The sequence below is a fragment of the Marmota marmota genome, unplaced genomic scaffold (assembly GCF_001458135.2).
Source record: "Marmota marmota marmota unplaced genomic scaffold, marMar, whole genome shotgun sequence".
Classification (NCBI taxonomy): Eukaryota; Metazoa; Chordata; class Mammalia; order Rodentia; family Sciuridae; genus Marmota; species Marmota marmota.
Genome location: NW_025999949.1, coordinates 3,254,237 through 3,279,904, shown reverse-complemented (window position 1 = coordinate 3,279,904; position 25,668 = coordinate 3,254,237). Strand labels below are relative to the sequence as shown.

The 25,668-nt window shown below is 40.8% G+C and overlaps 1 protein-coding gene and 1 long non-coding RNA gene across 5 annotated transcripts in view; one reads left to right on the top strand and one right to left on the bottom strand.

The window, feature by feature from the left end:
- Nucleotides 1-6,422, bottom strand: part of Grhl2 (grainyhead like transcription factor 2) — a 144,730-nt gene extending 138,308 nt beyond the window's left edge. For 2 of the 4 annotated variants that reach the window (XM_048801931.1, XM_048801932.1), the window contains exon 1: nt 6,091-6,206. In XM_048801931.1, the coding sequence (XP_048657888.1) occupies nt 6,091-6,110 (20 nt within the window). In that variant the 5' untranslated portion in view covers nt 6,111-6,206. Of the gene's footprint in view, nt 1-6,033; nt 6,059-6,090; nt 6,207-6,293 lie in introns of those variants that run through there. The other 2 variants (XM_015486346.2, XM_048801933.1) reach the window with 2 other exon arrangements.
- Nucleotides 6,304-24,128, top strand: LOC125616514. The gene is made up of 3 exons (XR_007347146.1): nt 6,304-6,430; nt 16,958-17,211; nt 23,624-24,128. It is a non-coding gene; the product is annotated as an uncharacterized LOC125616514 (long non-coding RNA).
- The last annotated feature ends 1,540 nt before the right edge of the window (nt 24,129-25,668 follow it).

Sequence of the window (25,668 nt, the reverse complement as noted above, 5' to 3'; positions counted from 1 at the left end):
GTTTGCCAAACGGAGCATTCCCTTGTTTCAGGGTAGACCTAGTTTGTGTAGTTGAACAGGAGTCCCTGGATACCTCCCCACAGACAGTAAGTGTCAGTACCCCAAGTGATTGCCAGACATCATGAATGAGGACCCCCGATGAATGTAGGGTATAGTTTTCCTTACACTAAACACACTCGAAACTTGTCCAAGGTTAAACTTTGAACAGGCAGACATCACCCGCTGCCATCATCTTGGCTCTTGGCCCAGGTAACAAGGATGGGCTGCTGAGGTTGTAGGTACTGGAAGAAGGAGGCAAAATTCACAAACCAAAACAGCACCTAAAATCAGATTCACATTCCTCTCCACGAATAGAACAGGGGATGTGTCAATTCTTGCTGAGCAATATGGAAGAAAAAAAAATCAAGAAAGTGACTCGGGGAGACAGATCAAAGACATAGGGAGAGAGGAAAGAAGAAGGAACACCTGTAGGTTCAGACCAGGGAGGAGAAAAATACTATTTAACTAAATCCCTCATTTTTTTCAAACACAAATTTATGCCTCCTTAGACCAAAGTCATAAAGAGAAACTAAAACTGTTGCCTGAATTATCTAAGACTTTTTAAAAAGTAAATTTAACAACTTAACATTTTTAAAATTCTTATTTAAATTATCTATAGATTTCCAAATATGTATTTCTTGGAGTTACTGGGCGCTATTGCTGTTGTTCAAATGTTTCTTTATGTTTTTGACTTAGTTGGCTGCTTTTCTAAATCCCCGTTTTTCTACTTTCCAGAGTCCAGTAGACTATCGAACTATCAAATCGTTTCACCAGGGACCAACATCACTTTGGAGCTCTTTACTCTTTTCCATGGGCTAGAAATTGAATATAATTCAATGAAATAACAGTCCCCAGAAAAATGAATACTACTTATAAGTTATAACGTGAAGTTGGAGAGGGACAGGCTGCCTCCTAACTCCAATCCAGTTCCAAGATGAGTGGGGTCCTGCCAGAATCCTGCACTTGGGTGACACCACTTCAAAATAGGTCATTAGCAGCTCTGGAAACACATGATTGTCAAAAGGATCACCTTCTTTCAGAAGAGACAGATCAGCAAGACAAAGGAAGCAAATGACATTGAGAAGGGACCCAAGGATCGCATCCAAGTTAAAAGTACATCAGAAGCTGCTCATTGAGATGTAATATAAGGTAAAATAAAACCCAACAGGTTTCATGTCACTTAAGCACTAGTCATACACCTGTAAAGTTGCATATAAATTACATTTATTATGTAAAATTAAGTATTCATTTAAAGCAGTATTTCTGTAATGAGCCTAATCATAAAATATTAAGGACATTGCTTAAATGCAGATTCCCTAGCCCTGTCCTGGAGAATCTAATTCAACACCTCTAGGATGGGGTCATGTGACTGCAGTTTGTTAATTGCCTTAGGTGATATTTTTAGAATCAGAAGTTTGGGAAGCCATGATTTAAAGGATTTCTACTGGAATTTCTATTATTCAGCACACATGCAATTACCTTCAATTTTTTTTTTATCAGCTCAGATTTTCATGTTGTTGTCTAGCATTTTCTTATTTTTCAGGTAGGTTTACTTTTTCTGTATATCACTTATATCACTTTACGTCATGAAGCTAAGAAACTAACCAAAGCATACTCTTTGCAGTGTATTCTCTTCTGGACACCTTTGGCAAGTCTGTGTTTTCTGGTGGATGCAGTTTGTGGAAACTGAACAAGAACAAGAGAAAAGCAAGAAAGGCAAGCTTTATTTTGCACAAGGCTAATGTTAGAATCTGAGATAATTGCTGAAGGGTGGTAAGTACAATTAGGGGTTTTATAGAAGTGAGAGAATCAGAGCAAACACCATCTATACTTTGTCCCTCTTTTTCAATTCTAACTTTCAGGGGTCTTCCAGTGTGTATGTATTTATTCAACTCTCAAATAATGGAGTATATATGAATTAATACATTGTAGGGAACAGAACACTGGACCCTAAGCATTAAACTGATGATTCCTGGGGAAGGAGGCAGGACTGATTGTATTAATTGGCTCTTTATTTGTTCACTTTGAGTATTACTAATTCTTAACTACCAAAGTTATTTGCAAGAATAATTTTATCTGTTTTTGAGTATGTAAATGTATGCATTACTAAGTAGATAACTGATTATGTTCAATTACTTGATGGTACCATTATCTCTTCACCTCTGATTCTCCCACACTGGAGTCCATTCTGGTTCTAGAACATGCTAAGCATGTCCACCTCAGGACCTTTACACTTGATATACCATCTGCCTATAACACTCAAATCTAATCTTTAGGGCTCCATCTCTCATTTTCTACAGGTCCCTATTCACAGGTCATCTCATCATAGAGGCTGTCCCAGGACATTGTATATAAACTAGCTCCTTATTACTCTTAATTCCTTTCGCCTGCTTCAATTTCTTGCATAGTACCTACCATCATCTAATTTATTATATATTTACTTCTTGATTGACTTACTGCCCATTCCCTCATATACTCTAGAATATAAGCACCCTGAAGGCCAGGACTACATTCTATTCACCAGCAAATCTCATTGCTGGCACCAATGCCCAGTAAGACATATTGAATATTTGTATTGGTTTGAGGAAGATATGAAAAATTACTGACATCTGTAATCTCAGATATTTTATGTAGCCAAATGGAAAAGAACATATACATTTATAAAACTAAATAGTAGAAAGTTTAATTAAATGTATAAAGGCATCCAACTATCTAAAAACATGTCCACATGAGATCTTGAGCATTTCTTGTATAATAGCAAAACTCCTTTAGCAAAAACACAAAAAATTACTGAAAAGAATTAACTTAGACCAAAAAAATGGGGTGCACAGGGAGAAGTGGGTATTTGTCATGACTTGTGTTGTATATTTTTAAAACTGTTTTGTAACTATTATATTGTTTTTATAGCTTTTATGCACTTACCAGGTATTGTCATAATGAAAATCAGGCCTATTTATGTTTCACTTTATTCTATAGTGTAAGCCTCTTAAATATGTGGTGCACCTTTTACATTTTTATTTTCTCCTACAATGTCCATCGGAATAAGTTGCAAATACCAGGTAATGGGGGGGGGGGTCTGAGGTCGTGGCTCAGTGGTAGAGTGCTTGCCTAACACATATGAGGCACTAGGATCAATCCTCAGTACCACATAAAAATAAACAAATAAAATAAAGGCATTGTGTCCATCTACAACTCAAAAAAATATTTTTAAAAAAGGTGATCAAAAAATGTTTTATTGAGGAGGCTGGGGTTGTAGCTTAGTGGTAGAGTGCTCACCTAGCATGTGTGAGGTGCCGGGTTCCGTCCTCAGCACCACATAAAAATAAATAAAAGCACTGTGTCCAACAATAACTTAAAAATATTTTTAAAAAATGTTTCACTGATTAAAAATGCCTCTATCAAACCAAATAATGTGTGTGTGTGTGTGTGTGTGTGTGTGTCTTCTACATATAGTTTATAAATTTTGGCAGTAACATGGTTTCTTAACTATCAGTGCCTTGCTTACACACATGCTTGTGAACAAAGATCATAAATCTTCACAAAATTCAAAATGGGGGAGCAGACCATGTATAAATATGTATAAAGACAAAATGTCCTCAAAACTTTGTTTTAATGAGCGATAGCATCAGCCCTATAGAACACAAAAAGCAGAACATTTCAATCTGAAAAGTCCACACTGTAAAAAATGTGACGCTCCTCCAGTCCAGCCTTGGCAATAGGAAATATCTTTGTATGCTATCTAAAAAGATCACCTATATTTTACTGAGATTATGAAAAAATATCCAAAGTATACTTTTCTAGATTATTTCAACAAAATACAGGCAGGTCTTAAAGGGTCGATCCACCAGGAAGCTGACAAAGTTCAGACTTCGGGCCCCTCACTTGCTCAGGTGAGGAAGACTAAGCACTATGCCCAGGTGCTTTTGCTCTTAGAGTCCCCACCCCCATCTAGTGCACACAATTGCTCAAGCTTCAGGCCCATAAAACCTGGACCCATCCCTGCCAGGTCTCCATTAGATTATTAACATGAAGACAACCAGGCTAGAATTTGCAAAAATGATCCAAAATTCGTGTATTATTTCAAACATTTCTCAACAGACCAAGCAGAGAAAGCCAAAAGAGGTACATTGTGGATCTCTGCAGTATGGTTAGTATCACTTTGCCCAGGATACAAAAGAAGTTTTGGAAACCATGACTAGATCAAAACGACTTTTGTTAAATGTAGTACAGGAAATCCTAGATAGTTATTACCCATAAAAACTAGGTAATGCATCTTAGTGAAAACAGTTAGTACTCAGTACTTATTTTTAATAGTAATGCCATGTATCCCAAAACTAAGCAAACTATATGTCAATTGTGTGATTAATTAGACTAAATTTTGCAACCACTTTTGACACAAAGATCAAAACAAACCAAAGAAAGAAAAAAAAAAATCTGCTATCAACTTGGCTTTGGGCTTTTAAATTTTCAAACTCGGAAAGGCTTCTTAGAGAGCTTTTTAGAGAGCTCCTTGAGAGCTTTTTCGTGTGAGTGGGGGGTCTTCTCTTAGCATACACTCCCATCTCAACTCCTACCAGTTCTTCCCATCCAGCATGGAATACGCAGTTAATTCTCCTTTGGAGGCTACAGTGATACCTACAGCTGGTAGTTTTTAAAAGTATGATAGCAAGTGATAAATTCCCCTATCCTACCAGCGCTTTACTGTGAAGATGGTCCTTCCCCTCCACCCCTCATCCTTCCTCCCTTGTGGTCTCTTAGTTTGGGATGGTCCCTAGTCACTTCTTCTGACGCCTGGCCTCTGCCCAGGCGGAGACACCCTCAGGAAGGTCTCCTTGGGATGGTCACAACACCAGGGTAAAGTTACCAGGGAAAGCAAAAAGGCGGCCTCTGCTCACTTGCAAAAGGACGCAGCCAGTTCCCAGACCCGGACGCGCCCAAGAAGGGGGCAGGGAGTGTCGCCACCGAATCCCAAGAAGGGCAGCGGGACCCACCTCCGGCTCCCTCCCGCTCCCGCCCTTGGCCCCACCTCCGCCGGCTAGCACAAAGCCGTCCCAAAGGCGGGGGCCGGGACCTCTGGAAGGCCGCCTAGACGCGACGNCCCAGCCTTTCTAGGCAGAGCCCCCGAGAAGGTTTTGCGCGACCCCTGCAGTCCCGCCCGCCACGCCCGAGTTGGCGGCCTCCAGCTTGCTGCGCCTGGGCTGGCCCGGCCGCCGAGAGCTGCGGGCTCCGGGGGCGTGAGATGACATCGGGGCCCGGGCGATTGCTCATTTACAGACGCCCCTTTGAGCCCCGCCGACGTGCTTACTCGGGGCCTCAAATCAGTTCCTCACGTATCCAACAGGCCCGGTCCCCCAGCACCTGCGTAAGGTGGCCAAATGACGCGGGCGCATACAGGGGAAGCGGGGGCGGGAGCAGGGAGGATGGGGGCGGGGTGTGGGGAGACACTGCCCGAGGTCCCCGCGACCCCGGCCTGCCCCGCGCCTCGCCTAGCCTGGCTCCGGGGCGCACACGCGGGCGCACACACGCACACCCTTCTGCCCCAGTGCGGGAAGATGGCCGTTTCTGCTTGGATATAAAAGCTCTTTGTTGCACTCACACAAAAGCGTCCAAGACCCGCTTTTCCAGCAGGCCCTTTGGACAAATCGAAGGAAGCCAACTGAACTTCCAGAGGGGTCCCCAGAAGTCTGAGGCAACAGGAGGACCTCCAGGAGAGGGGGAACAACAGGCCTCCCGCCCCCAGCTACCAAAATCTGTCACTCTTCTAGTATTCGTCCTGGGAGCGGGCGCTGAGATCATTCGTAAGGGAGGAAGGAAACTACTTTACTATCAAGGCCCAAATGGGGCATTAAACATCCACGTTCTTGTAGGGTTTCTCCCCCTTAAACAGGGTGGAAACATAATCCGGGAAAGTCTGCATCCACCAAAAAAAGAAAAAAGAAAGAAAAAAAAAATACCAACAATAGCAACTTAAAAAAAAAAAAAATAATAACAAACCAGTTGCCATCAGCCCAAAGTGGTAGCAGCAGCAGCCGGCGCGTGTGATCCACTTACTTGTCCGACTCTTGTGACATGTTTGATCCAATGAACTCGCTCCCCTTTTCCTGGAGCCTCAGCCTCTGGTGAAACTGGACTTTCAAGTCTGTGCAGGTGAAGGTGTGTGAGAGCGCCCGAGATGGCAGAACAAGAGCTACAGGTAATTCTGCTTTTCCGTCCCCCCTCACCACTCTCGCTCGCTCGCCCGCTCGCGCCCTCACCTAGCCGGAAAGGTGGGATAAGGGGGGGCCCCTCACATGGGGCCCGAGCTCGGAGGCGGCCGGGCGGCGCGGAGTCCTCCTGGATCGTGGCAATGGGCAGACACAGAGCAGAAAGTGGCGGACTTGGGCGGCCACAGGTAACTTTCTCGCAAGGAGCTGAATTCTTTCACTAAAGGGTACAAGCCCGAGGGACGAGCTGCGCGGTGATTGGCTGCGGAGCTCCCTCAGGTGAGCTGCCATTGGCAGAGGCGCGCTCAGGTAAGGCCCTTCTCCAAGTGCAGGTAACTCACTCCGAAGTTGACCTGAGTGGAGCGGTGGCACACTTGCAGCTCAGCGGCAGCCTGCGGGAGCTGAGGGTCAGTGCTTGGAACAGACTTCCAGCTACGTTGTACACCTTCCCCGAGGCCGGTTGGGGAGGTCGGGGGACTGGTGGGAGAGAAGGAACCGGGGGAAAAAGCAGCACCTGCAAGCACTAGGGATTGTGGGTCAAACGGAAGGACGATGGAAAACTGAACTCAGAATTCCCATGCAAACCGGAATCAAATGGGCAACACACCACAAGGCATTCAGTACCCCACTGTAAAAGAAGTGTTTGCGGCAAAACAGTAAGGGACTAAAGTTACTTTTTTGTTAAGGCGGGAAAGAAACACAAAGTATGTGGGGTCTGTTGCGTAATTGCATTTTTAACATTGTTATCTACAACAAACACTTTTCGTATCCAGGTAGTTTACAGCTTTTCAAATAGGTGGACATCCTTTCATGAGCTGAGCTGATGAGGAATGGCGAGCTTTTGATAGAAAAAGGAGATTTGGTTGAATAGACACTTAACATGGTCCAGGAGCCCTTCTTTGATCTCAACTCTGCAGCCTGGGATTCCAGAGCTGCCAACAACCGCTGAATCCGTTCTATAACCCTGTTGTCATTTGACGTTTCCAGGCAGGTATCAACATTTACATTGTAATTCAATAGAAGCAGCTACTACAAAGGTTCTTTATCCTTGCAGTTTAATATGGTTGCTAGGGGAACAATGCAGGATGAAACTGGCTTTCTTGTGGTTCCGTTCCTCCTGGTTCGAACAACGCGAATTAGCAAAGGTGTAATTTATAACCGCTGCTACCGGAGTGAAGTATTTGTGGAAGTTCTGACGAGGATCTAGCCCATACACGTGGATTGTGGAAATAACGGAGGACATGGAAAGCTTACCATATTTTACTACAAGTTAATGCAAATGCTATCAGACTTGATACAACTTCTATTTTAATTTTTTATGGATCACAAATTCCTGAAAAAAATACATAATAAAACAAGGTTTGGTTGTTGCACGTTTTCATTCTCAGCAAATGAATTTCACAATTATATGTATATCCACACGTATACCTTTTAAACATAATATATTTTAACATATTTCAACACAAAACAACTCTACCTTCTTTATCTCCCTTTCAGAGGATTCCGTTTTTCAGCTGTCTCTATTGTCATTTCCCTCCCTGTTTTGAAACAATTTATGCTGCTATCTCTTGACTTATTAATATAGAAGTTGTGCTTTGACCACCTGTTGCCTTGGGTAAGGATTTAGCCCTTTCACTCTACCCAGTTTCCCCTTCTAGCCATTTTCATAGTTTAGGGACTAAATAGCACAAACATCAGGGACAGCACAGCCAACTAGTGTACTATGCTTGTTTTCTTTCTTATAAAATATTTTGTCTGTTTGATCATATGCCTGGTATTTTTCTACAACTGATCTATCAAATGACCATCTAATTTATTTTTCAAGTGATCAAACAAGCAATTCTAATCTTTCCTCCATCCTCCAGGACTGCGCTGTTGTGCTACAATGGAGATGAGTATCTCTGTGGACCGCTGCTCCATTGTCATTCAGGGATGCTCCTTAATTTGTTAGGTGAGAACTCCCTTTCTGCTTCTGGTGCCTTTTTGGTTTGTGCCTCATTTTCTATGGCACATGGTCCAATAACGGTCCAAGAAGGGTATAGAAGGTAAAATGTTGAATTCCTACATACTCAAAATGCCTTCAACTTTTACTTTTTGATGGAGAGTTTGACCAAGTGTAGAATCTTAAATTGAACTTTTTCGTTGATAATCCCATAAAAATTACTTTTTAAAAAGAATCTTCAAGCTTTCAGTATTACTGCTGAGAATTCCATTGTCATCCTGATTCCCATTCCTTTTGGAATTTTTCTTTCTGGAAACTTGCAGAATGATCTTTTTATGTCTAGTATTGTGAAATGTCATAATTATACGCCTTAATCCAGATGTTCTTTTGTTCATCATGCTGGTCACTCAATTGGACACTTTCAGTCTGGGAGCTTATATATAGTTCAGGACATTATTTTTAAATATTTCTTCAATAATTTCCTCTCAGGGGCTGGGGGTGTAGCTCAGTGGTAGAGCACTTGTCTAGCACATATGAGGCACTGGGTTCGATCCTCAGCACCACATAAAAAAATAAAGTATTGTATCCAACTACAACTAAAAAATTTTAATAATAATAATAATAATAATAATTTCCTCTCAGGTCATCCTAGTAGTGTAATTAAACACATGAAGGCTCGGATTGCCTGAGTTCAAATCCTAACTGTACCATATGACCTTGGGCAAGTCACTTAGTTTTGCTGTGCTTCAGTTTCCTCATCTATAAAATGAGGATCATAATAGTAATTACCTTGATAATACATCTGAGTCTCTTCAAACAGTGTCAGACACATAGAAAGCTTTTAATGCTTGACTACACTTGTTATTTCTTTTCAAAACTCTTCTTAGTTGAATATTGGGTTTTCTGGGTTATCTTTTCTTCTTTTTAAGTACTGGAGAACTGAATCCAGGGTACTCTACCACTAAGCTACATTTCCAACAATTTTTATTTCTCTTTATTTTGAAACAATCTCACTAAGTTGCTCAGGCTGGCCTCAAACTTGGGATCCTCCTGCCAACAGGTGTGTGCTACTATGCTAGACTCCAATTACTCTTAGAATCTTCCTCCTCCTCCTCCTGGACATTTGTCTTTTGTTCTATTTTGAAGGATATCTCCTTCTTTTACTTGCTATTGAAATTATCTCAGGTATTTTAAGCTTTCATTTTGTGTTTTCTGTTATCCTTTCAATATGATTCTGTGATTATGTCATAGATGCAATAATTCCGTTTTTAGTTATTATAGTTTTTATTCTGTTTCTTGCCTTGTTTTGGTTTCTTTCTTTCCCCCATGTATTTGTTTTGGTGACACCATAGTAGAGGTGTCACCAAAACTGCTGTCTATTCATAGGTAAGAATGAAGGTTGTAAGACCCTCTCCACATAACTCTGTGGGCATGGAGAAGTGCGCCTGCTCACTGGTGGGCTTGCATGTGCTGATCAAGCCTGCTTTTTCATAGGAAGATATCTCAAATATCAGAGACTAGATGTCTTTTCTATTGGGCTCTTCAGTTTCTCAAGAGAAATCTCCTACAGTCTCTTGCCTGAGGGGGCGGGGCGTTCACCTGGCTGCCAACATTCTGGAAGCCTTTCAGGGGAAGGGGCCCGGCGAGCCACTGCTTACTGTACAGCTTTTCATGCTTCTTCCTTTCCTGCAGGGCTTTACTCCTGCCTTTCTTTGTGCCTGGTGGAAACGCCTCTCTCCTGTTTCTCCAGCTGGCTGCAAGAAACGAGGCAAGAAGATCTGAGGGCATTTTTTCATAAGAGACTGAAGAGCCCAAAAGAAAAGACTTTCGGTCTCTGATATTTGGGATCTATTTGCAGGAAGAGACAGGCTTTCACCTGATCATCACATAGCAGGTCCCCCAGTAAGCAAGCACACTCCCCTCCCCCACAGGGCTTCTGATGAGGTTCTTTTGACCACATTCTTACTTGTGAATGGAGAGTAAAATTTTGTGACTGCCAACTGTCGATGACTGCCGAAAGCTCTGATGGCAGAGGGCTCAATGACTCAATTGCCAGTATTTACCCAGACCCCTGACTTTTGCTCCTCACCTCTCCCTTATCCTTCTGCGATCCTGAGGTCTCTCATCAGCACCCCTCTATGATGATTTCTGGCATCTCCAAGCCCTAGATCACAGGGGTTTTGTAGGGCGACCAGGCTTTTTCTGTACTGACCTCTATGACCACTTTAGAGTATCACTTCTTCTATAATTTTAAACTAGTTTCCACCCCATCTTTGAGAATTGTGTTTAAGTACATCTCTTGATTCTTCTTTATTCTCTTTGTCCCTTTGGATATGTCCTTTGATGTTCCTTTACTATTCTTTAGGAGGGAAATGAAGATAAACAAGTACAGGTCAATCTGTCTACATCATTCAGACTTCTATTTCCAATCTTATAAAAAAGCTTTTACCAAACTGTCCCAAAATCATTTGTGCAAAAAACACACATTGTTTATGGCTAAACTATTTCTTTCATTGGTTTATAGTGGTAAAGATTCCTTTCTTCTTCTCTACTATCTAATAACTCAACTTTGATTATGTAGCTTGATAGTCCCTTAATTGGCTAATTCTTGGTATATTGATTGATTAGACTCATGAATAAGGTTCTAGTGGATGATTTTGTATTTTCAGTCATGAAATTACCTCTGTTATTCAATTGTTTTGATTCCTTTGGCAGAGGAATTGTAAATAAATATGCAAGTTTCTGTCACATAGATCATGAGACTATGCTATTCTCTCTCCAATCATTTACATCCATAAATATTGAAGTTCAACAGTGGTTCCCAAAATGTGGCCCCTGGATGGACTGTCAGCAGATCACGTGGGAGCTTGTTAAGAATTCGAATTCACTAACTTGACCCAGGACCCACTGAATCAGAAACTCAAGGAAGTGAGCAGCAGCATGTATTTCTTAAAAAAAAAAAAACCCACCTGTGTAGTGATGCATGGTTGAGCTGGAGAAGCACAGTGATATGGTATTCTGACAGGATGAAGCAGCACATCTTTGGCCATTGGAAATCATTGTTCTCACATGAACATGGAGTTTTCTAGCAAACAATCAGGGGGTAAGTTGTGGATTTTACGTGTATGGATTATTCCATGCCTAGCCCAGTGATTTTATTTAATGGTTGATCACTGCTCTTATTTAGAACAGTTAGCACATTTAAAAACATGAGCCTGGAATCTTCCATAGTATGCATCATGATCTTAGGAGTTTCAGCACTGTCTGGAGTTTGATAGCTTTTTTAGGAGTCAGAAGCAAAACATGTTCCCATAAAAGGTAGTAACAAGATAGTACCATTTTAAGGCTAAATTATTCTATGAGATTAAAATTTTATTTAAATTCTAGTGAGGAAAAGAATATCATTTATATTGTCACTTAAACAATGGTCTTTAGCATCCATTAAGATGACTAATTCTATTTTCTTCAAGTAGAAAGTTTAGTATTTAATGATAAACTATTGTCATTTTATTATGGTGAATTGTTTATAGTGAAAATTGGGGACATGAATGCCATTATGGGATATCTGGGCAGAAGAATCCAGTTTTAAAGAACTGCAGATCTAGTCAAATAAGTCTTCCTTCTGCTCCTTGTCCCACTATGTGTTCTACACAGGGCCACTGTAGCAGGTGCATCATCGAATCTACTGTGGACCAGTGACAGGTGGTATCTCCTAGTTGTTTTGCACTATAAAAACACTATCTTGTTCAGTCAACTATTAACCCCAAGAAGGAATCTTTGGAAGAATAAGATATACCTGGATGCCTGGATTTGAAACTGGTGAAGGAGTTATAACTCAACCAGCTAAGTGTGCAATGGCAGTTCCCTTGAAGTTTGGAGCCACCTATTCAACCAGCAGTCAGCTGAGGTTTTCATATTTCTTCAAAAGAGCGAACATCTCATTTGCTGGAGCTGACCTTGGTGACTCTTCAACCTCAGCCCAAGGCACCGTCCCTTCTCTGTGTTAGCAGGAGACAGAAGTGTATTCTAGTCAAATTGAAGCAGGAAGACTTCAGGCTTGTGGGCATCAGGAGAACCCTCAAGAGTGAGGCATTGAATCAAGAGAGGAAGCAAAGATTGCAGCTCATCAGTGAGATACCATCTCCGAGCTTCCTCCACATAACCTTTGAGCCAGGACCCAAGGGTTCACCACCAGCACCACCATCACCATGTCTCTCTGCCTAAGGTAGGAGATCAGAGGGTCTTTCTCTGAATAAATTCCTAGAGAAAAGGTCTGCTGATATTGAAAGAGAAAGAAAGAAAAGAGAGAGAAAGAGAAAGAAGGAAGAGTGGGAAGAAAAAGAGTCAGAGAGACAGAGGAAAGGAAGAAAAAAGTGAGAAAAGAGGGAGGATGAGACCTCTCTATGAGATCTCCTTTCAACAAAGTTCATTGTCCCTAAGAGACCATCTGGCAGGCTTTTTATGCTATACTGTGAAATATAAGCATGAGGCCAGGGATCACCAATATTTGAGAAGCGCTTCCAGAATGTAGGCTCAAGACCAGAACAAAAGTCTAACAAAAAGGATAACTTTGAGGAAGATAGTACAGAGATGAGACAGAGCTCATATAATAAATACATTAGAAGATAAATTGCATCCACGGCTGGGGTTGTAGCTCAATGATAGAGTTCTTGCCTAGTTATACACCACAGGGTTAGAAGATAGAAGGAGGAAGCTACTGGTGATGTGTGGGTGGGAAGGAAGGGGAGGGTTGTGGAAGAAAGTTAAATCATCCTTAGCACAATAGCAAGTCACTTATTGCCTAAAACTCATCAATTGAAAGCTAGCCATGCTGGGCCCCTACCAGCTGGCTGCTCTGAGCATCCTAACTGTTCTGCTTACCCATCTCAGAAGCTTGAATGAGGAAGCCAGTTCACCTGGAATACAGCAGATGTTCCATAAGTTCTTATAGCATTTCTTTATTTGCTCAACCTTGCTGATGAAGATCTAGAAAAATGCATTCAGTTTTTCTCACTTAACAAAGGGATGGTCTGAAAGTTAGCAACACTAACTTTGGTTCCGAAGCTCAGTGATATTGGCCTGGCATCTTGGAGATTGTGCTAGCATTTTCTCTGTGGGCCCAAGAGGGTGGCTTCAACTCTAGCCACTGTTTCCAGCAGCAGGGAAGAGGAAGGGGTGTCCCGGCCATTCATCAGGATAGTGATGACAGCAGTGACATTAGAAGCCTCAACAGACCCTCATCTGATGTCTCATGGGCCAGAACCAGGGCACACAATGACACCATGTGAAGCATGGCTGGCTTTCCGAAGCCCTGAGGTGGAGGCAGGCAAGAAAGGAAAAATTGGAAATACATTCTGGGTTAGCCCATTAGCTAATAATTTGGAAATATAGAAGTAAATGCTAGAATTTTTCAAAAAAAAGCTAAAGTAATAAAAAAAAAAAGGTTTATCTCTTAGAACTAGAAAATGGGAAGGAACCAGGTATGGATTGCTGTATTTCTATAATATCAATGTTATTTTCACTACCATTACTCAATGTAATTATTTGACTAAAACTATATAGTTCACCCACAAATATATTTTAGACTTGTGTATATATATATATATATATATATATATATATATATATATATATATATATATANTCGATTAAAAGTGAATATAAATACATATATTTGCATATACATATATGTATGTATATATATATACATACATATATGTATATGCAAATATATGTATTTATATTCACTTTTAATCGAAATAAAATTAGTCTAAGATATTACAGAACAACTTACAAACATATCAGGTTCTCTCTTGCCTGGGGTCTTTGTATTGGCAGATAAATCTCAAAACTCTTGCTTCCTCCCTCATCTAAGTAACTCCCAATTTTCCCATGGCTCAGTGCTCAATCATCTCTCCCTCAGGGAGGGCTCTTCAGCTCTCCCATATTAAGGGGAGGTATACTGGGAAGATATATTTCTCCATTATTTATTCATGTAGCACAATGTTTCTCCTCTTAAAAGACTTACCACACTTGTCATTTCACATCTACTTGTGTAGTGTCTTGATCTACACTGGCCAGAGCTAGGTCATCTGGCCAGTGTAGATCAAGAGCAGAATCTGCCTTCCATGAGGTTAAGGAATATTCATTCAATATTTGGACAAAGTAGATTATCTTAAGCAAGTGGGAGACTGACATTTGGTTTTAAAATCAACAGTGATTTCACAGTATTAACAGCTTCATGGTACAGGTGATAATTTTTTTTTCACATTTCTCAAAGGACAACCCACCAATAGAATATTTACTTGAGTAATAAAAATGGAGCACTAACACAACTATACAGAAGTCAAATGTAGTAATGGTTGATTATCAAAGAAAAATAATAGCCTAAAATAGGTTATAATTGTGAGAATAGCAAGTAAAAAGGTTTTTTTCTATAACCTAAATGGGAATTTCCTAAACAATGGAAATGAAGGACTTGTATGGTTGTTTTCAGTCTGGGCACTCCTCTCCTTTTTTTCTTTCCTCTAGTCTGTCTGTTTTAAAGGTAGAGTAGTTGAAAAGGACTCTTGAGTTTCCCCTCTGTTCTTTTTTTTTTTTTTTAGTTGCTCAAAACATTACAATGATCTTGACATATCATACATTTGATTCAAATGGGGTATGAATTCTTATTTTTCCACGTGTACAGATTGCAGGATCACATTGGTTATATAGCCACGTTTATACATACAGCCATGAGTACAGGTACAGGGTAGAAGGCATGTGCAGGAGGGTTTCTGAGGCCATGGATGATATCCTTGTTGAAGGTTTCCGGGCTATAAACTGTTAATTTGCCAGGAAGAGAGCCCTATGATGTTACTTAATGCAGGTGTCCTTCCTGGTTCTTGTGGTCAATTGCCATAAACCATCAGAGAGTATCTTGACAATCTCTGAGCCACTTATATATAGCTCCTTCTGGCTCCCATAGCGATGTTAGATATTAGAGATGCCCTCGGGTCTTACTCCTTAAGTCAGCTATTGGAAAAACCAATCGCAGATCAATATTTGTTCAAGTGTCAGAGAATTACACCAGGAAGGCAGGATCAAGGGGAACTTTTTTTTTTTAAATTATTTTTCTTTCTTTTTTTTTTTTCAGAGAGAGAGAATTTTAATATTTATCTTTTAGTTTTCGGCAGACGTAACATCTTTGTTCGTATGTGGTGCTGAGGATTGAACCCAGGCCGCATGCATGCCAGGCGAGCGCGCTACGGCTTGAGCCACATCCCCAGCCCCTCAAGGGGAACTTTTGAAGGCTGCCTGCTGAATATATATATAGTTTTCAAAGTTAAAGCGAAAACAGAAACAAACCTGTTTTGAATACAACTTATTAAAAAGACTTGTGAAAATAAAATATATAGAAGCCGAGAGAATGGGTAAATTAGAAGGGAAACAAAAGTGAAGGGAAAGAAAGGTCTTAGTGTGGAATTTGCAGGCTTGGAATCTGGGAGAAAGCACTGGTGAGTCACCAGCTACCTGGGTTGTCCCAGGCAAATGCAAAATGAGTCCTTAGCCAGGATCTATCTAGCCTCCCCACCCCTGCTCTCCCCGCTGCAGGCAACTCAGTCGCTTGAAGGGAAGACTGCCTGTCCCTAAGAGGGGCCTAGACCCTCCCTGACACAGATTTCATGATATAGGCAGCCACCTCCCCCAAACAACCTTAGAAACTCATGGTTGTTTCTGATGATAGGCAAACTGGCAGCCCTTGGGGGATGGGGGATGGGAGGAATTCAGTCCAAGAATGTATTTTGTTGATATGCTCAGTGATTAAAACAAAACAAAACAAAAAACCGAAGACTGTATTTTTTAAAAATATTTATTTATTTATTAGGTGTAGATGGACACAACACAATGCCTTTTTTTATTTTTTATTTTTTTAGAGAGAGAGAGGAGAGAGAGAATTTTTTAATATCTATTTTTCAGTTTTCGGTGGACACAACAGCTTTATTTTTTTTATTTTTTATGTGGTGCTGAGGATCAAACCCAGCGCCCCGCGCATGCCAGGCGAGCGCGTTACCGCTTGAGCCACGTCCCCAGCCCCCAATACAGTATTTTTAAAGTAAAATTTCCCATGAAAATTGATTTCATCTTCTTAAAAAAAAAAATAAATGATCTGGCAACACAGGGCCCTAATGGCAAAAATGGCCCTAGGCAAAGGTGTCTCTTATTTGTTCAGTTTCTGCCAAACTTTGCATCTCTACCATCCTCAGGCTGAGTGGCAGTTCTTATTAATCATCAATCTTCTACTATTTTTCTAACATTTTTTCCCACACCCACGTCTTTATCATTAATGTAGAAAAAAGTTCAGACAAAAAATTTAAAGAGATCCTATTTCTCTATAGAAATTAAGAATATTGTTCGGTGTTTGTTATGTAAAGAATGACTGACTTTAAAGGCCACATATTGTCTTTGGAAATCAAATGAAGAACTAGGATAAATGAAACAATACAGGATGAAAACATTACCAAACTGAAAATGAGGATGGAGTTTGTTTTTGTACCTGAATAAAATGAAGTTGCTGCAATAATGTAGTGAGGAATTTGATGCCAGGGCATTTAAAGCTGTTACAGACGGAGGGCTTATAACAGCATCTATTGAATGTAGCAAAGGAGATTTTCCCTGATCAGCACAGGGAACCAACTAAATGTGCTGAACACTGGGCTGGAAAAAGGGAGGAGCAGTTTGTTGAGGTCTCCAAGGAGGACACCAATGAACTGCATCTTTTTTCCAACCTAAGTTCTTAACAGGGCAAGAAACGGAGGTTGAAGATGGAGGCCAAAATGTCACCTTTTCCATTGAGAGAGGCACCACTGAGAATGCAATTTGATGGAAGAGCCACTTGGAGCCTGCAGACTGAATTCCAGGTTCCAACCCCACCCATGCTCAGGCCTATAGACTAAACCCTCCAGCAGATTTTGTTCAAGAGAATGAAGTTGAAAGCAAGAAGCCAAACAAACATACCCAGTTTATCTTCCCAAATTTTCAAATCAGGTAAGCCACTGGCAAACCACCAACGATGGTATTCTCTTGAGGAAAAGGCAGGTATAAACACCACCCTCCAGTTAGCTCTTATTGAATGGCGTTAACGAGGATTTAGATGGGACCAAAGAATTCTTAGATGTGCCGACCATGACAGGAAAAGGTTGGGTAAAACTCATGAAATGTGACCATTGCTGGTGCTCCTGTGGAGGACAGCATCAATGTCTGATTGCTTGAAATCCTAATTTATGGTGGAAATCTGCTCTGTATTCATGGAACATACAAATGGAAGTGATTATATGCAGTACAATGTGGCATCCCAAGGGAAATATGCCAACATTGGAATCCTAATTCTGTAAGGATCTTGGGAATAGTTACCCTAAATATAAAAAACAGGTACCTACATTCACATAGCTGCTTTCCATTATAAATAGAATTAAACTAATCCCACAGGTTTCATTGCTAAGTTTGGAGCAGCACAGTATAATATGCAAGACCCCAGATACAGCACTATAGTGCGTAAGGAAAGGAGGGCAGATGTCCTATGGTCCTAAACAAAAGAGGAATGAAACACCACCTCATCTGGGCATCCTTAAAAGACCCCTTCTCACATCAAGAGAGTAGGTCATTCTCTGGACTGGGTTCCCACAGCACTTGGAACTTTTGTTTGATCCAGTTAGCATTCTGCATTGCAAATACAGAAACCCACTTGAGCTGGTTACAAGTGGAATCACATTATAAGGATCCAGGGTGTCCCACAGAATCCAAAGACACACTTGCAGGCAGCCCTCAAAGAGGGCTGCTGCCAGGGGCTGTCACAGGGGCTGTCACAGGGCCCGGAGCACCCTCCTGCTGCCTCTTCCTGGGCTTCTCTCTGACCAGGCCCTTCCTTCTTTCTTGGCAATCTGCTTTGCTCTGCTTTTGAGTCCACTGTGTAAGCCACGTGGAGAAAACTCTCAGCCATTCTCTCTCCCCCTGTCTTCCTCTGCCACTCCTCTTGCCCTACTCCCCTTCCAAAAGCCTAGGAGAAAAAAATCGGATTGGCCTAGGTTAGGTCAGCTGTTCATCCGTGGGCCAATCTGCAGCTTCCAGGCAGGCAGGCAGGCTCAAGTAGAAACAGCTATCCCTTCCTGCCTCTTCTCCAGCACCCACCATCAAATTAGAAGGACCAGACTGACAATCCAATAGGTGTCCACTAAAACATGGTGTACAAGTGTACTGATAATTCTCCAGGCTGAAAACACACAAGCACACACACTGCTATGGAGCTGTGTCCCTCAGGATTTTTTTCAGTTACAATTAGAAGAAATGAATTCTGACAACCTACACCAGGACCAGATTTCAATGGAAAGATTTGGGCAGCTGACAGACTCAAAGGGAAATCTGAACATCTGGGTTCAGGAAGGGCAGAAGCTGGTCTGCTCCTGACTGTTAGGTAGTCAGCATTAGTTGAGGTCAACTCAGGGCACTGTCATGCCTTGTGTTGCCCCTTAGCTCAAGACTTAGGCCATATCCCAGGGAGAAGCCATCAGAGTGTGTTAGCTCTGGGTCAAACGGCCCATGCCATCCCATTGGTGGGTCTGTCCGTGCTGACCCACTATGTCATGTGCTGTTTCCAGAGATGAGCTGGCTATGTCCAGTGAGACACCTGTACCCTGAGGAGCTATTAGCACATTCTCTGGAGGTAAGTAAATTCTCACTAATTAGTCTACTCTGCAAGCAAGGATCATTCAGGACCACAAAGAAATACTAAGTTCACTTAGGTAGATGATTTAATTAATTAATTAATTTATTCATTCAGTGGTACCAGGGATCAAACCTAGTACATGCTAGGCAAACTCTCCACCACTGAACTACATCCCCAGCACTTTTTATTTTATTTTCAGGCAGGATCTCTCTAAGTTGCCCAGGCTGGCCTTGAATTTCTGATCCTGCTGCGTCAAACTCTTAAGTCACTGAGATTTCAGGTGTGTGTCACTGTGCCTGGAGATTTTTTTAAATGTATATTTTTATACTTCTCATAATTGTTTCATTAAGTTCTTGTATCAGAATTTGATGTAACCATGTGAGATATTGACTGCCACCTGAGACCTTGTTTTTAATGGCATGAATACCTGCTTCGGTAAAATTTAACAAATTTTAAAATTGCTTACCTTTCTGTGGAAATGCAAAGCACATGAAAATAGGTCAAGTGTTTCCTTTGTAATCTCTTTAATTATAAAATCTCTAGGGTTTTGTTGTTGTTGTTGTTGCTTTTGCATTTCATTTACCATTAACATTCTCATGCTTTCATTATTTTCATGCCCCAAAACAATTATTTTCTTTGGGGTCACTTTCTGGAATTTTGCTGTGTCTTAGTCTGGAGAAATTGAAGGGTGGAATCCAAACAAAACTGTGTTTACTTTTTCCACACTTCAGGAACCGGAGTAAATTCAGTCCCCAGAACCCTAGGGGGGGAGGAAAAAGAAAAAAAGACTTTTTTTTGTATGCAACTGAAATTAGCAAAGAAGGCTTTATTTACACTGCACATTAGCATCCTAATTAAAAGGGTAAGGCAATACATAGATAATGATAGATAATTGCCCTTGACAGCAGTTATTGATGAGATATGGTAATCACTTGGCCAAAGGCATTTTCATGCTAATAGAGTCGAATTCTATGAGCTGCCCCAATTTTTATAGAAGGACCATTACATCTGGGCAGAAGATTTTCCAGAAGTCTCCTTTTCCAGTGCTTCACCTGGGTTCCAAGGAGTATAGTCATCCTTCTTTATCCATAAGGGAATTGTTCCAGGACACCCTCCCCCCACCCCATGCCCTCCACAGATACTAAAATCAAAGGATGCTTCAGTCCTTTATGTAAAATGGCTTCATATTTGCATACAACCTACACACATCCTCTTGTATGTTTTAAGTCATCTCTAGATGATTTGTAATGATCCATACAATGTCAATGCTGTAAATAGCTATACTGTGTTGTTCAGGAATAACAAGGGGAAAAAAGTCTGCACATGTTCAGCATGGACAATTTTTTTCCCCAAAACATTTTTGATCCACAGCTGGTTGAATAGATAGGTGCAGAACCTATGGACATAAGGAGTGACTCTACCATTTTCTCTCAGGTACCTCTTGCTTAATTGGATTGGCTTCAGGAAAGGGAGAGAGCCCAAGCAGCCTGTCTAGCCTGCCCACCTCTGTTGTCTCACCTTTGTATCCTCCTTTCCACTTGTCAGCTCCTAATGTGGGACACTGCTGTTGAGCTCTGGTTTTATGCCTAGGTGAGTGTTCAACAGTTTATTTTGATGACTTGCTTTTGGATTCAGATTTAATAAATCCAAAGATGGTGGGCTGAGGTTGTGGCTCAGAGCGCTTGCCTAGCACGTGTGAAGTGCTGGGTTAGATCCTCAGCACCACCTAAAAGTAAATAAGTAAAATAAAGGTGTTGTGTCCAACTACAACTAACATATATATATATATATATATATATATATATATATTAGTTGTAGTTGGACACAGAGAGGAATTGCCTTCTTAGAAGTCAAGAAAAAGAAAAAATGAATCCAATCAAGTTTCTACTGGCAGATGGATACTGCTGTAAATCAAGCAGGACTTCTCCCTTCCATATTAAGTTGGAGCATATGCAATTGCTATTTAACCACTTTAAACATTACTGTTTTTTTTAATTGTGGTACAATTTTTAGTTGTACAGGTTAGTGGTATTAAACACATTCATAATGTGTGATTATCTCTACCATTCATCTCATACCTCTTTTTAATTTTCCCAAGTGGAAATTCTGTACCCATTAGATATTGACTCACATTTCTCCCTCACCAACCCCCCACCCAGCAACTCCCATTTTATGTATTTTTGATTTTTGATTTTTTGTGTGTGGTTTTAACTACTCTATCTACTGTAAGAGGAATGATATATTTAGTTTTTTTTGGGGGGGGGTTGTGCACATGTGTGTGTGTGTGTGTGTGTGTGTGTAGCTTATTTCACTCAGCATAATGTCCTCAAGGTTGATCCAGGTAGCACATGTCATAACTTCCTTTATAAAGCTGAATAGTTTTCTATCGTATGTATACACTGCATTTAGCTCTTTCATTCTTTTGTTGATATACACACAGGTTGCTCCTATGTTTTAGCTATTGGGAATAATGCTACTGAACATGAGTGTACAAATGAGTCTTTTTGAGACTCTCCTTTCAATTTTTTTTTCATATATACTCAGAAGTGGAATTGCTGCATCAAATGGTGATTCCATTTTTAATTTTTTGAGAAACCCCATACTGTTTCCCAGCAGCTACACTATTTTACATTCCCACCAATGGTGCACAGGGTTCCAATTTCTCCATATCCTCACCAACATCTGATTTTTGTTTTTTCAGTAGTGACCACCCCTGGATATTAAGTGGTATCTCATTGCTTTGATTTGCATCTCTTTAATGATTAATGGTGGTGAACATCTTTACATGTGCTTATTGACCATTAGTAGATCTTCTTTGTAGAAATGTCTATTCAAGTCCCCTGCCTGTAGATTGCATTGTCTGTTTTTTTTTGTTGTTGTTATTGCCTAGTTTTAAGATTTCTCTATATATTCTGGTTATTGATACCTTATCCTATGTTTGATTTGCAAATAGTTCTCCCTCATGTGGATTGCCTTTAACTCTGTTGAAAGCTTCTTCTGATGAATAAAATTTAAAATTTCTCAGAAAGTCCGACTTGTCTGTTTTTTTTCTCTTGTTGCTGTGCCATTGATTTCCATACCCCCCACCCCAAATCACTACTGAAACCAATTTCTGTGAAGTTTTTGCCCTGTATTTTCTTCTAAAAGTTTTATGGCTTAAATCTTACATTCGGGTATTTGGCGCATTTTGGGTTCATTTTCTGTATAGTATTGGGCTAGGGTCCAACTTTGGTCTTTTGCATGAAGATATTCAGTTTTCCTGGCACCATCTGCTAAAAAAACTATCATTTCCCATTGGATGATCTCAGCCCCCTTGCCAATTATCTCCTCGTCATATGTCTGGACTGTTTATTCTGTCCCATTGGTTTATGGGTCTATCTTTATGTTAATACCCCTCTGTTTTGATTACTGTAACTTGGTGGTAAGTTTTGAAGCCAGAAAGTGTGAGTCTTCCAACCTGTTTTTGGCAAATTGGGGCCACTTGAGATTCCAAATGAATTTCAGCAAGGTTGTTTCTATTTCTGCATGTGTTTAACCATTTTTTTTTTATTTTTGAAATCTGAAATTTTATGTGATTCAATGTAATAGTTGAACTCTGTGGTGACAGTGGGGTGAGTTAAGCAGAAGGAGGGGGGAACTGATTTGTTTTTTGAACACAAACATATGAAGTCATTGAGCACATGGCTCAGAAGATATTTGTTCATCCTAATTAGAATAAGGTAGACTCTATGTATGTATGTAAAAATACATTCTACTGGTGGGTATAACTAAAAAAAAATTATTTTAAAAAATAAAAGAAGGTATTCATTAACCAAATAAATAAGCAGTGGCATAAAATATATATAAAATATAAGTAGGATGTAGTAACATCTTGCAGAGTGCTTATATATGTAAGCCCTTTTATGTAAGAAATATATATATGAAATATATATGATAAGTGAGCATAAATGTCTGCTATGTGGTAGCAACTCCATAGATGTCAGAAAACCTCTGAGACTGAGGCTCAAAGAGGTGAAATAACATACCCAACAATAAATAGCTAATAAGCAGTGGAGACAAACTTGAGTGTATTTGGTTGAATTCAAAACTAAGCAAGGTGCGGCGGTGCACCATGATGCCAGCCACTCAGAGGCTGAGGCAGGAGGCTCACATATCCCAGACCAGCCTCAGCAAGCACATTCTAAGCAAGGGTTCTTCCACTGAGTTACCTCCCCAGCCCTCTGTTCTGCTTTTATAGCTGTATTTAAGTTCATTTAAATTTAAGTTCATTTCATTACACTTCAGTCTTCATAGCCCCTTCTGTTCTGCATAACCCCTAAAGTCCCCCACCATTCACCTCCAATTTTTAATCACATTTACCAGTGAAGTCTCTGAGGTGGTCATCTGGATCTGGGCCTCTGCAATCAGAAACAAGGGCAAAGAACTTGCTTCAACTAGGGGGCTACTGGCATCTGCTCAGCACCCTCACCAGCCCCACAAAATGTGCCATGTGACTGCTGTGAGGTGACAGGCACACAATTCTGCACTTGTGCTCTGCTTCCCACTCCAGGGAGGAGGAAAGAAGAGCAGCATTTACTGAGGTGCCTTTTGTGAGCCAGCCACCACACTAAGACCCTCACTTATATTCTTTCTTGTGCTGTTCATCAGAGTCCGTGGTTATCCTTATTCAAATGTGAAAACAGAACTCACCAACACAAGGACCACAATGCATTTCAAACCTGCCCTCTCTTGTTCCAGAGCCCTGGAGATCTAAGATGGACTGGAATCATATCATCATATCCCCAAGGAGGAACATAAGAACAGCCAGAGGAGAGATGCAAGACTGAAATATCAGAAGATAGGCCACAGCTTACTCTTCCTTCTGGTTATAAAATGTCATCAGGTTGAAATTGTTTAGAGATTCCCAAGGGCTTACTGAGGCCCCACGGTGGGGAGTGGGGGTCTGTCTGCCACAACTGTCCTGTCACTGGGAATTAGGAGAGAGGAGCAGGAAGATGCAGTGCCTGGTAAAACCTCTCTTCAGGAAAGAGGGAATAAGAAAATGATGGGCCAAAAGAAGGGTAGAGAAGGAGGTTGTGTGGCACAGAGACCAACAGCAAGGATTCTAGAGCCAGGTTTGAAATATGCCTCCACTGCTGTGTGCTGTGTGATCTCAGAAAAGTTATATCCCCTCTTTGTGGCTTCATTTCCCCATCTATATAAAATAAAATTAATAAAGTTGACCTCATTGGATCCAAAATAACAGGGATTTAAATGGCTGTTTTTGTAAGGGGCCTAGCATGTATTAAGACTTTACTAAACCTTTGGTTCTCTATCTTCCTCCTAGGGATTAGAGAAAGCAACAAGCACTTTGTTTAAATGCATATAAAAAGGTTTCAGGCAGCTTCTTAACAATGAGGATCTTTGTTGGTGAATATGCAAATAAAAAATAAAGAGAGGTTAAGAAACCTTGGCCAGAGGATCCCTATCTCTGCTTACAATCTGGCTAATCACCAGAGTTTTCCACCTGGGAAAATGGCTGAGGCTCCTGATTAGGCCACTCTGTCTCTGATGGGGGTGAGCCCATGCTGGGCTCAAAAGGGTCATGGGGTGGGGAGCTCTCACCTCTCAGGGCTCTCTTTGTCATTCGAAGATGGGCCAAACCTTAGATGGAAGAGGAGGAAGGGAAGTATGGGGGTGTTACAGTTGAATCTTCTGTATGCTGTGAAATGTGCAGAAACAAGAGGTCTATAGGAATAAAAATCACAGATGTCAAAATCTAAGGCCATCATTTGACAGACATTCTTTCATCAGTATCAAGATGATCCCAGCTATGACTCACAGAGAAATTCAATGTTCCTAGCACACGCTTTGTTTTTTATTTCAAAGTATAAGAATTATTTTAATTATTTTTTCCATTTGTAATTGCTTTTTTTTTTTTTTTGGATCCTGATGCCTTAGTCTCTGTTCATTGCTGCTTCTCAGAGAGCTTACATTAATGCACTGGCACATTGGATCTAACCTGTGTCCCTGCCTCCTTCAGTTTAGTGTTAATCCTGTGCCTTGATTGCCTGCATCACCCAGCCCTGGGTGTTCTGCTTTCCCTCTCCTGTTCCTGAAGGCAAACATCACAAATGAGCCCTTTAACCCCCGCCCCCTGCTTTCTTCAGCTCTATTTGATACCTAGGCTCTTAAAAAAAATTTTTTTTTTAACTCATTGAAGATGACTTATTTAAACTGACAAAATGCAGTTTCATGCAACCTCAGCCCTAAAAACAGTACAGAGCTGATCTTTACCATTCTGTAGAATAAAAAAGAACCAAAGTGATTCAAATGACTCTTTATTTGGTGCAGGAGGCATGGGGACCAGGCTGGGCAAATGACATTTTGTTTCCTCTCCTTTCATTCCTTTCTCCTGATACATGAACACTTGCCCTCTGGGCAAGCAGACTGGTTGTTTCTGTTGGGAGGATGCATATATTTACTGTTTTATCACTATCTTTAGATTTTAACTTGGTTTTAGTTTGGGGACCCATGGTGGAACTGGGAGCCCAAGAAAGACCTTTGCATGCTATTAGAGGGGAGATTAAGGCAGAAGGATATCAGATAGGTCTGCAACACATGTCTATATTAGACAAACATAAGCCAGTTTACTTCCAGAAGCTTGTGTTTCCTCTTCTTCACTCACTTTCTTAAATTTAATGGCATGCTTTTTAAATACTAGGAAATGATTGCATGCTATGAAGGTAGTTTTTTTTCCCACAAAAAACAGGTTAAGACACTAGTAGCCACGCTAAGTTTGC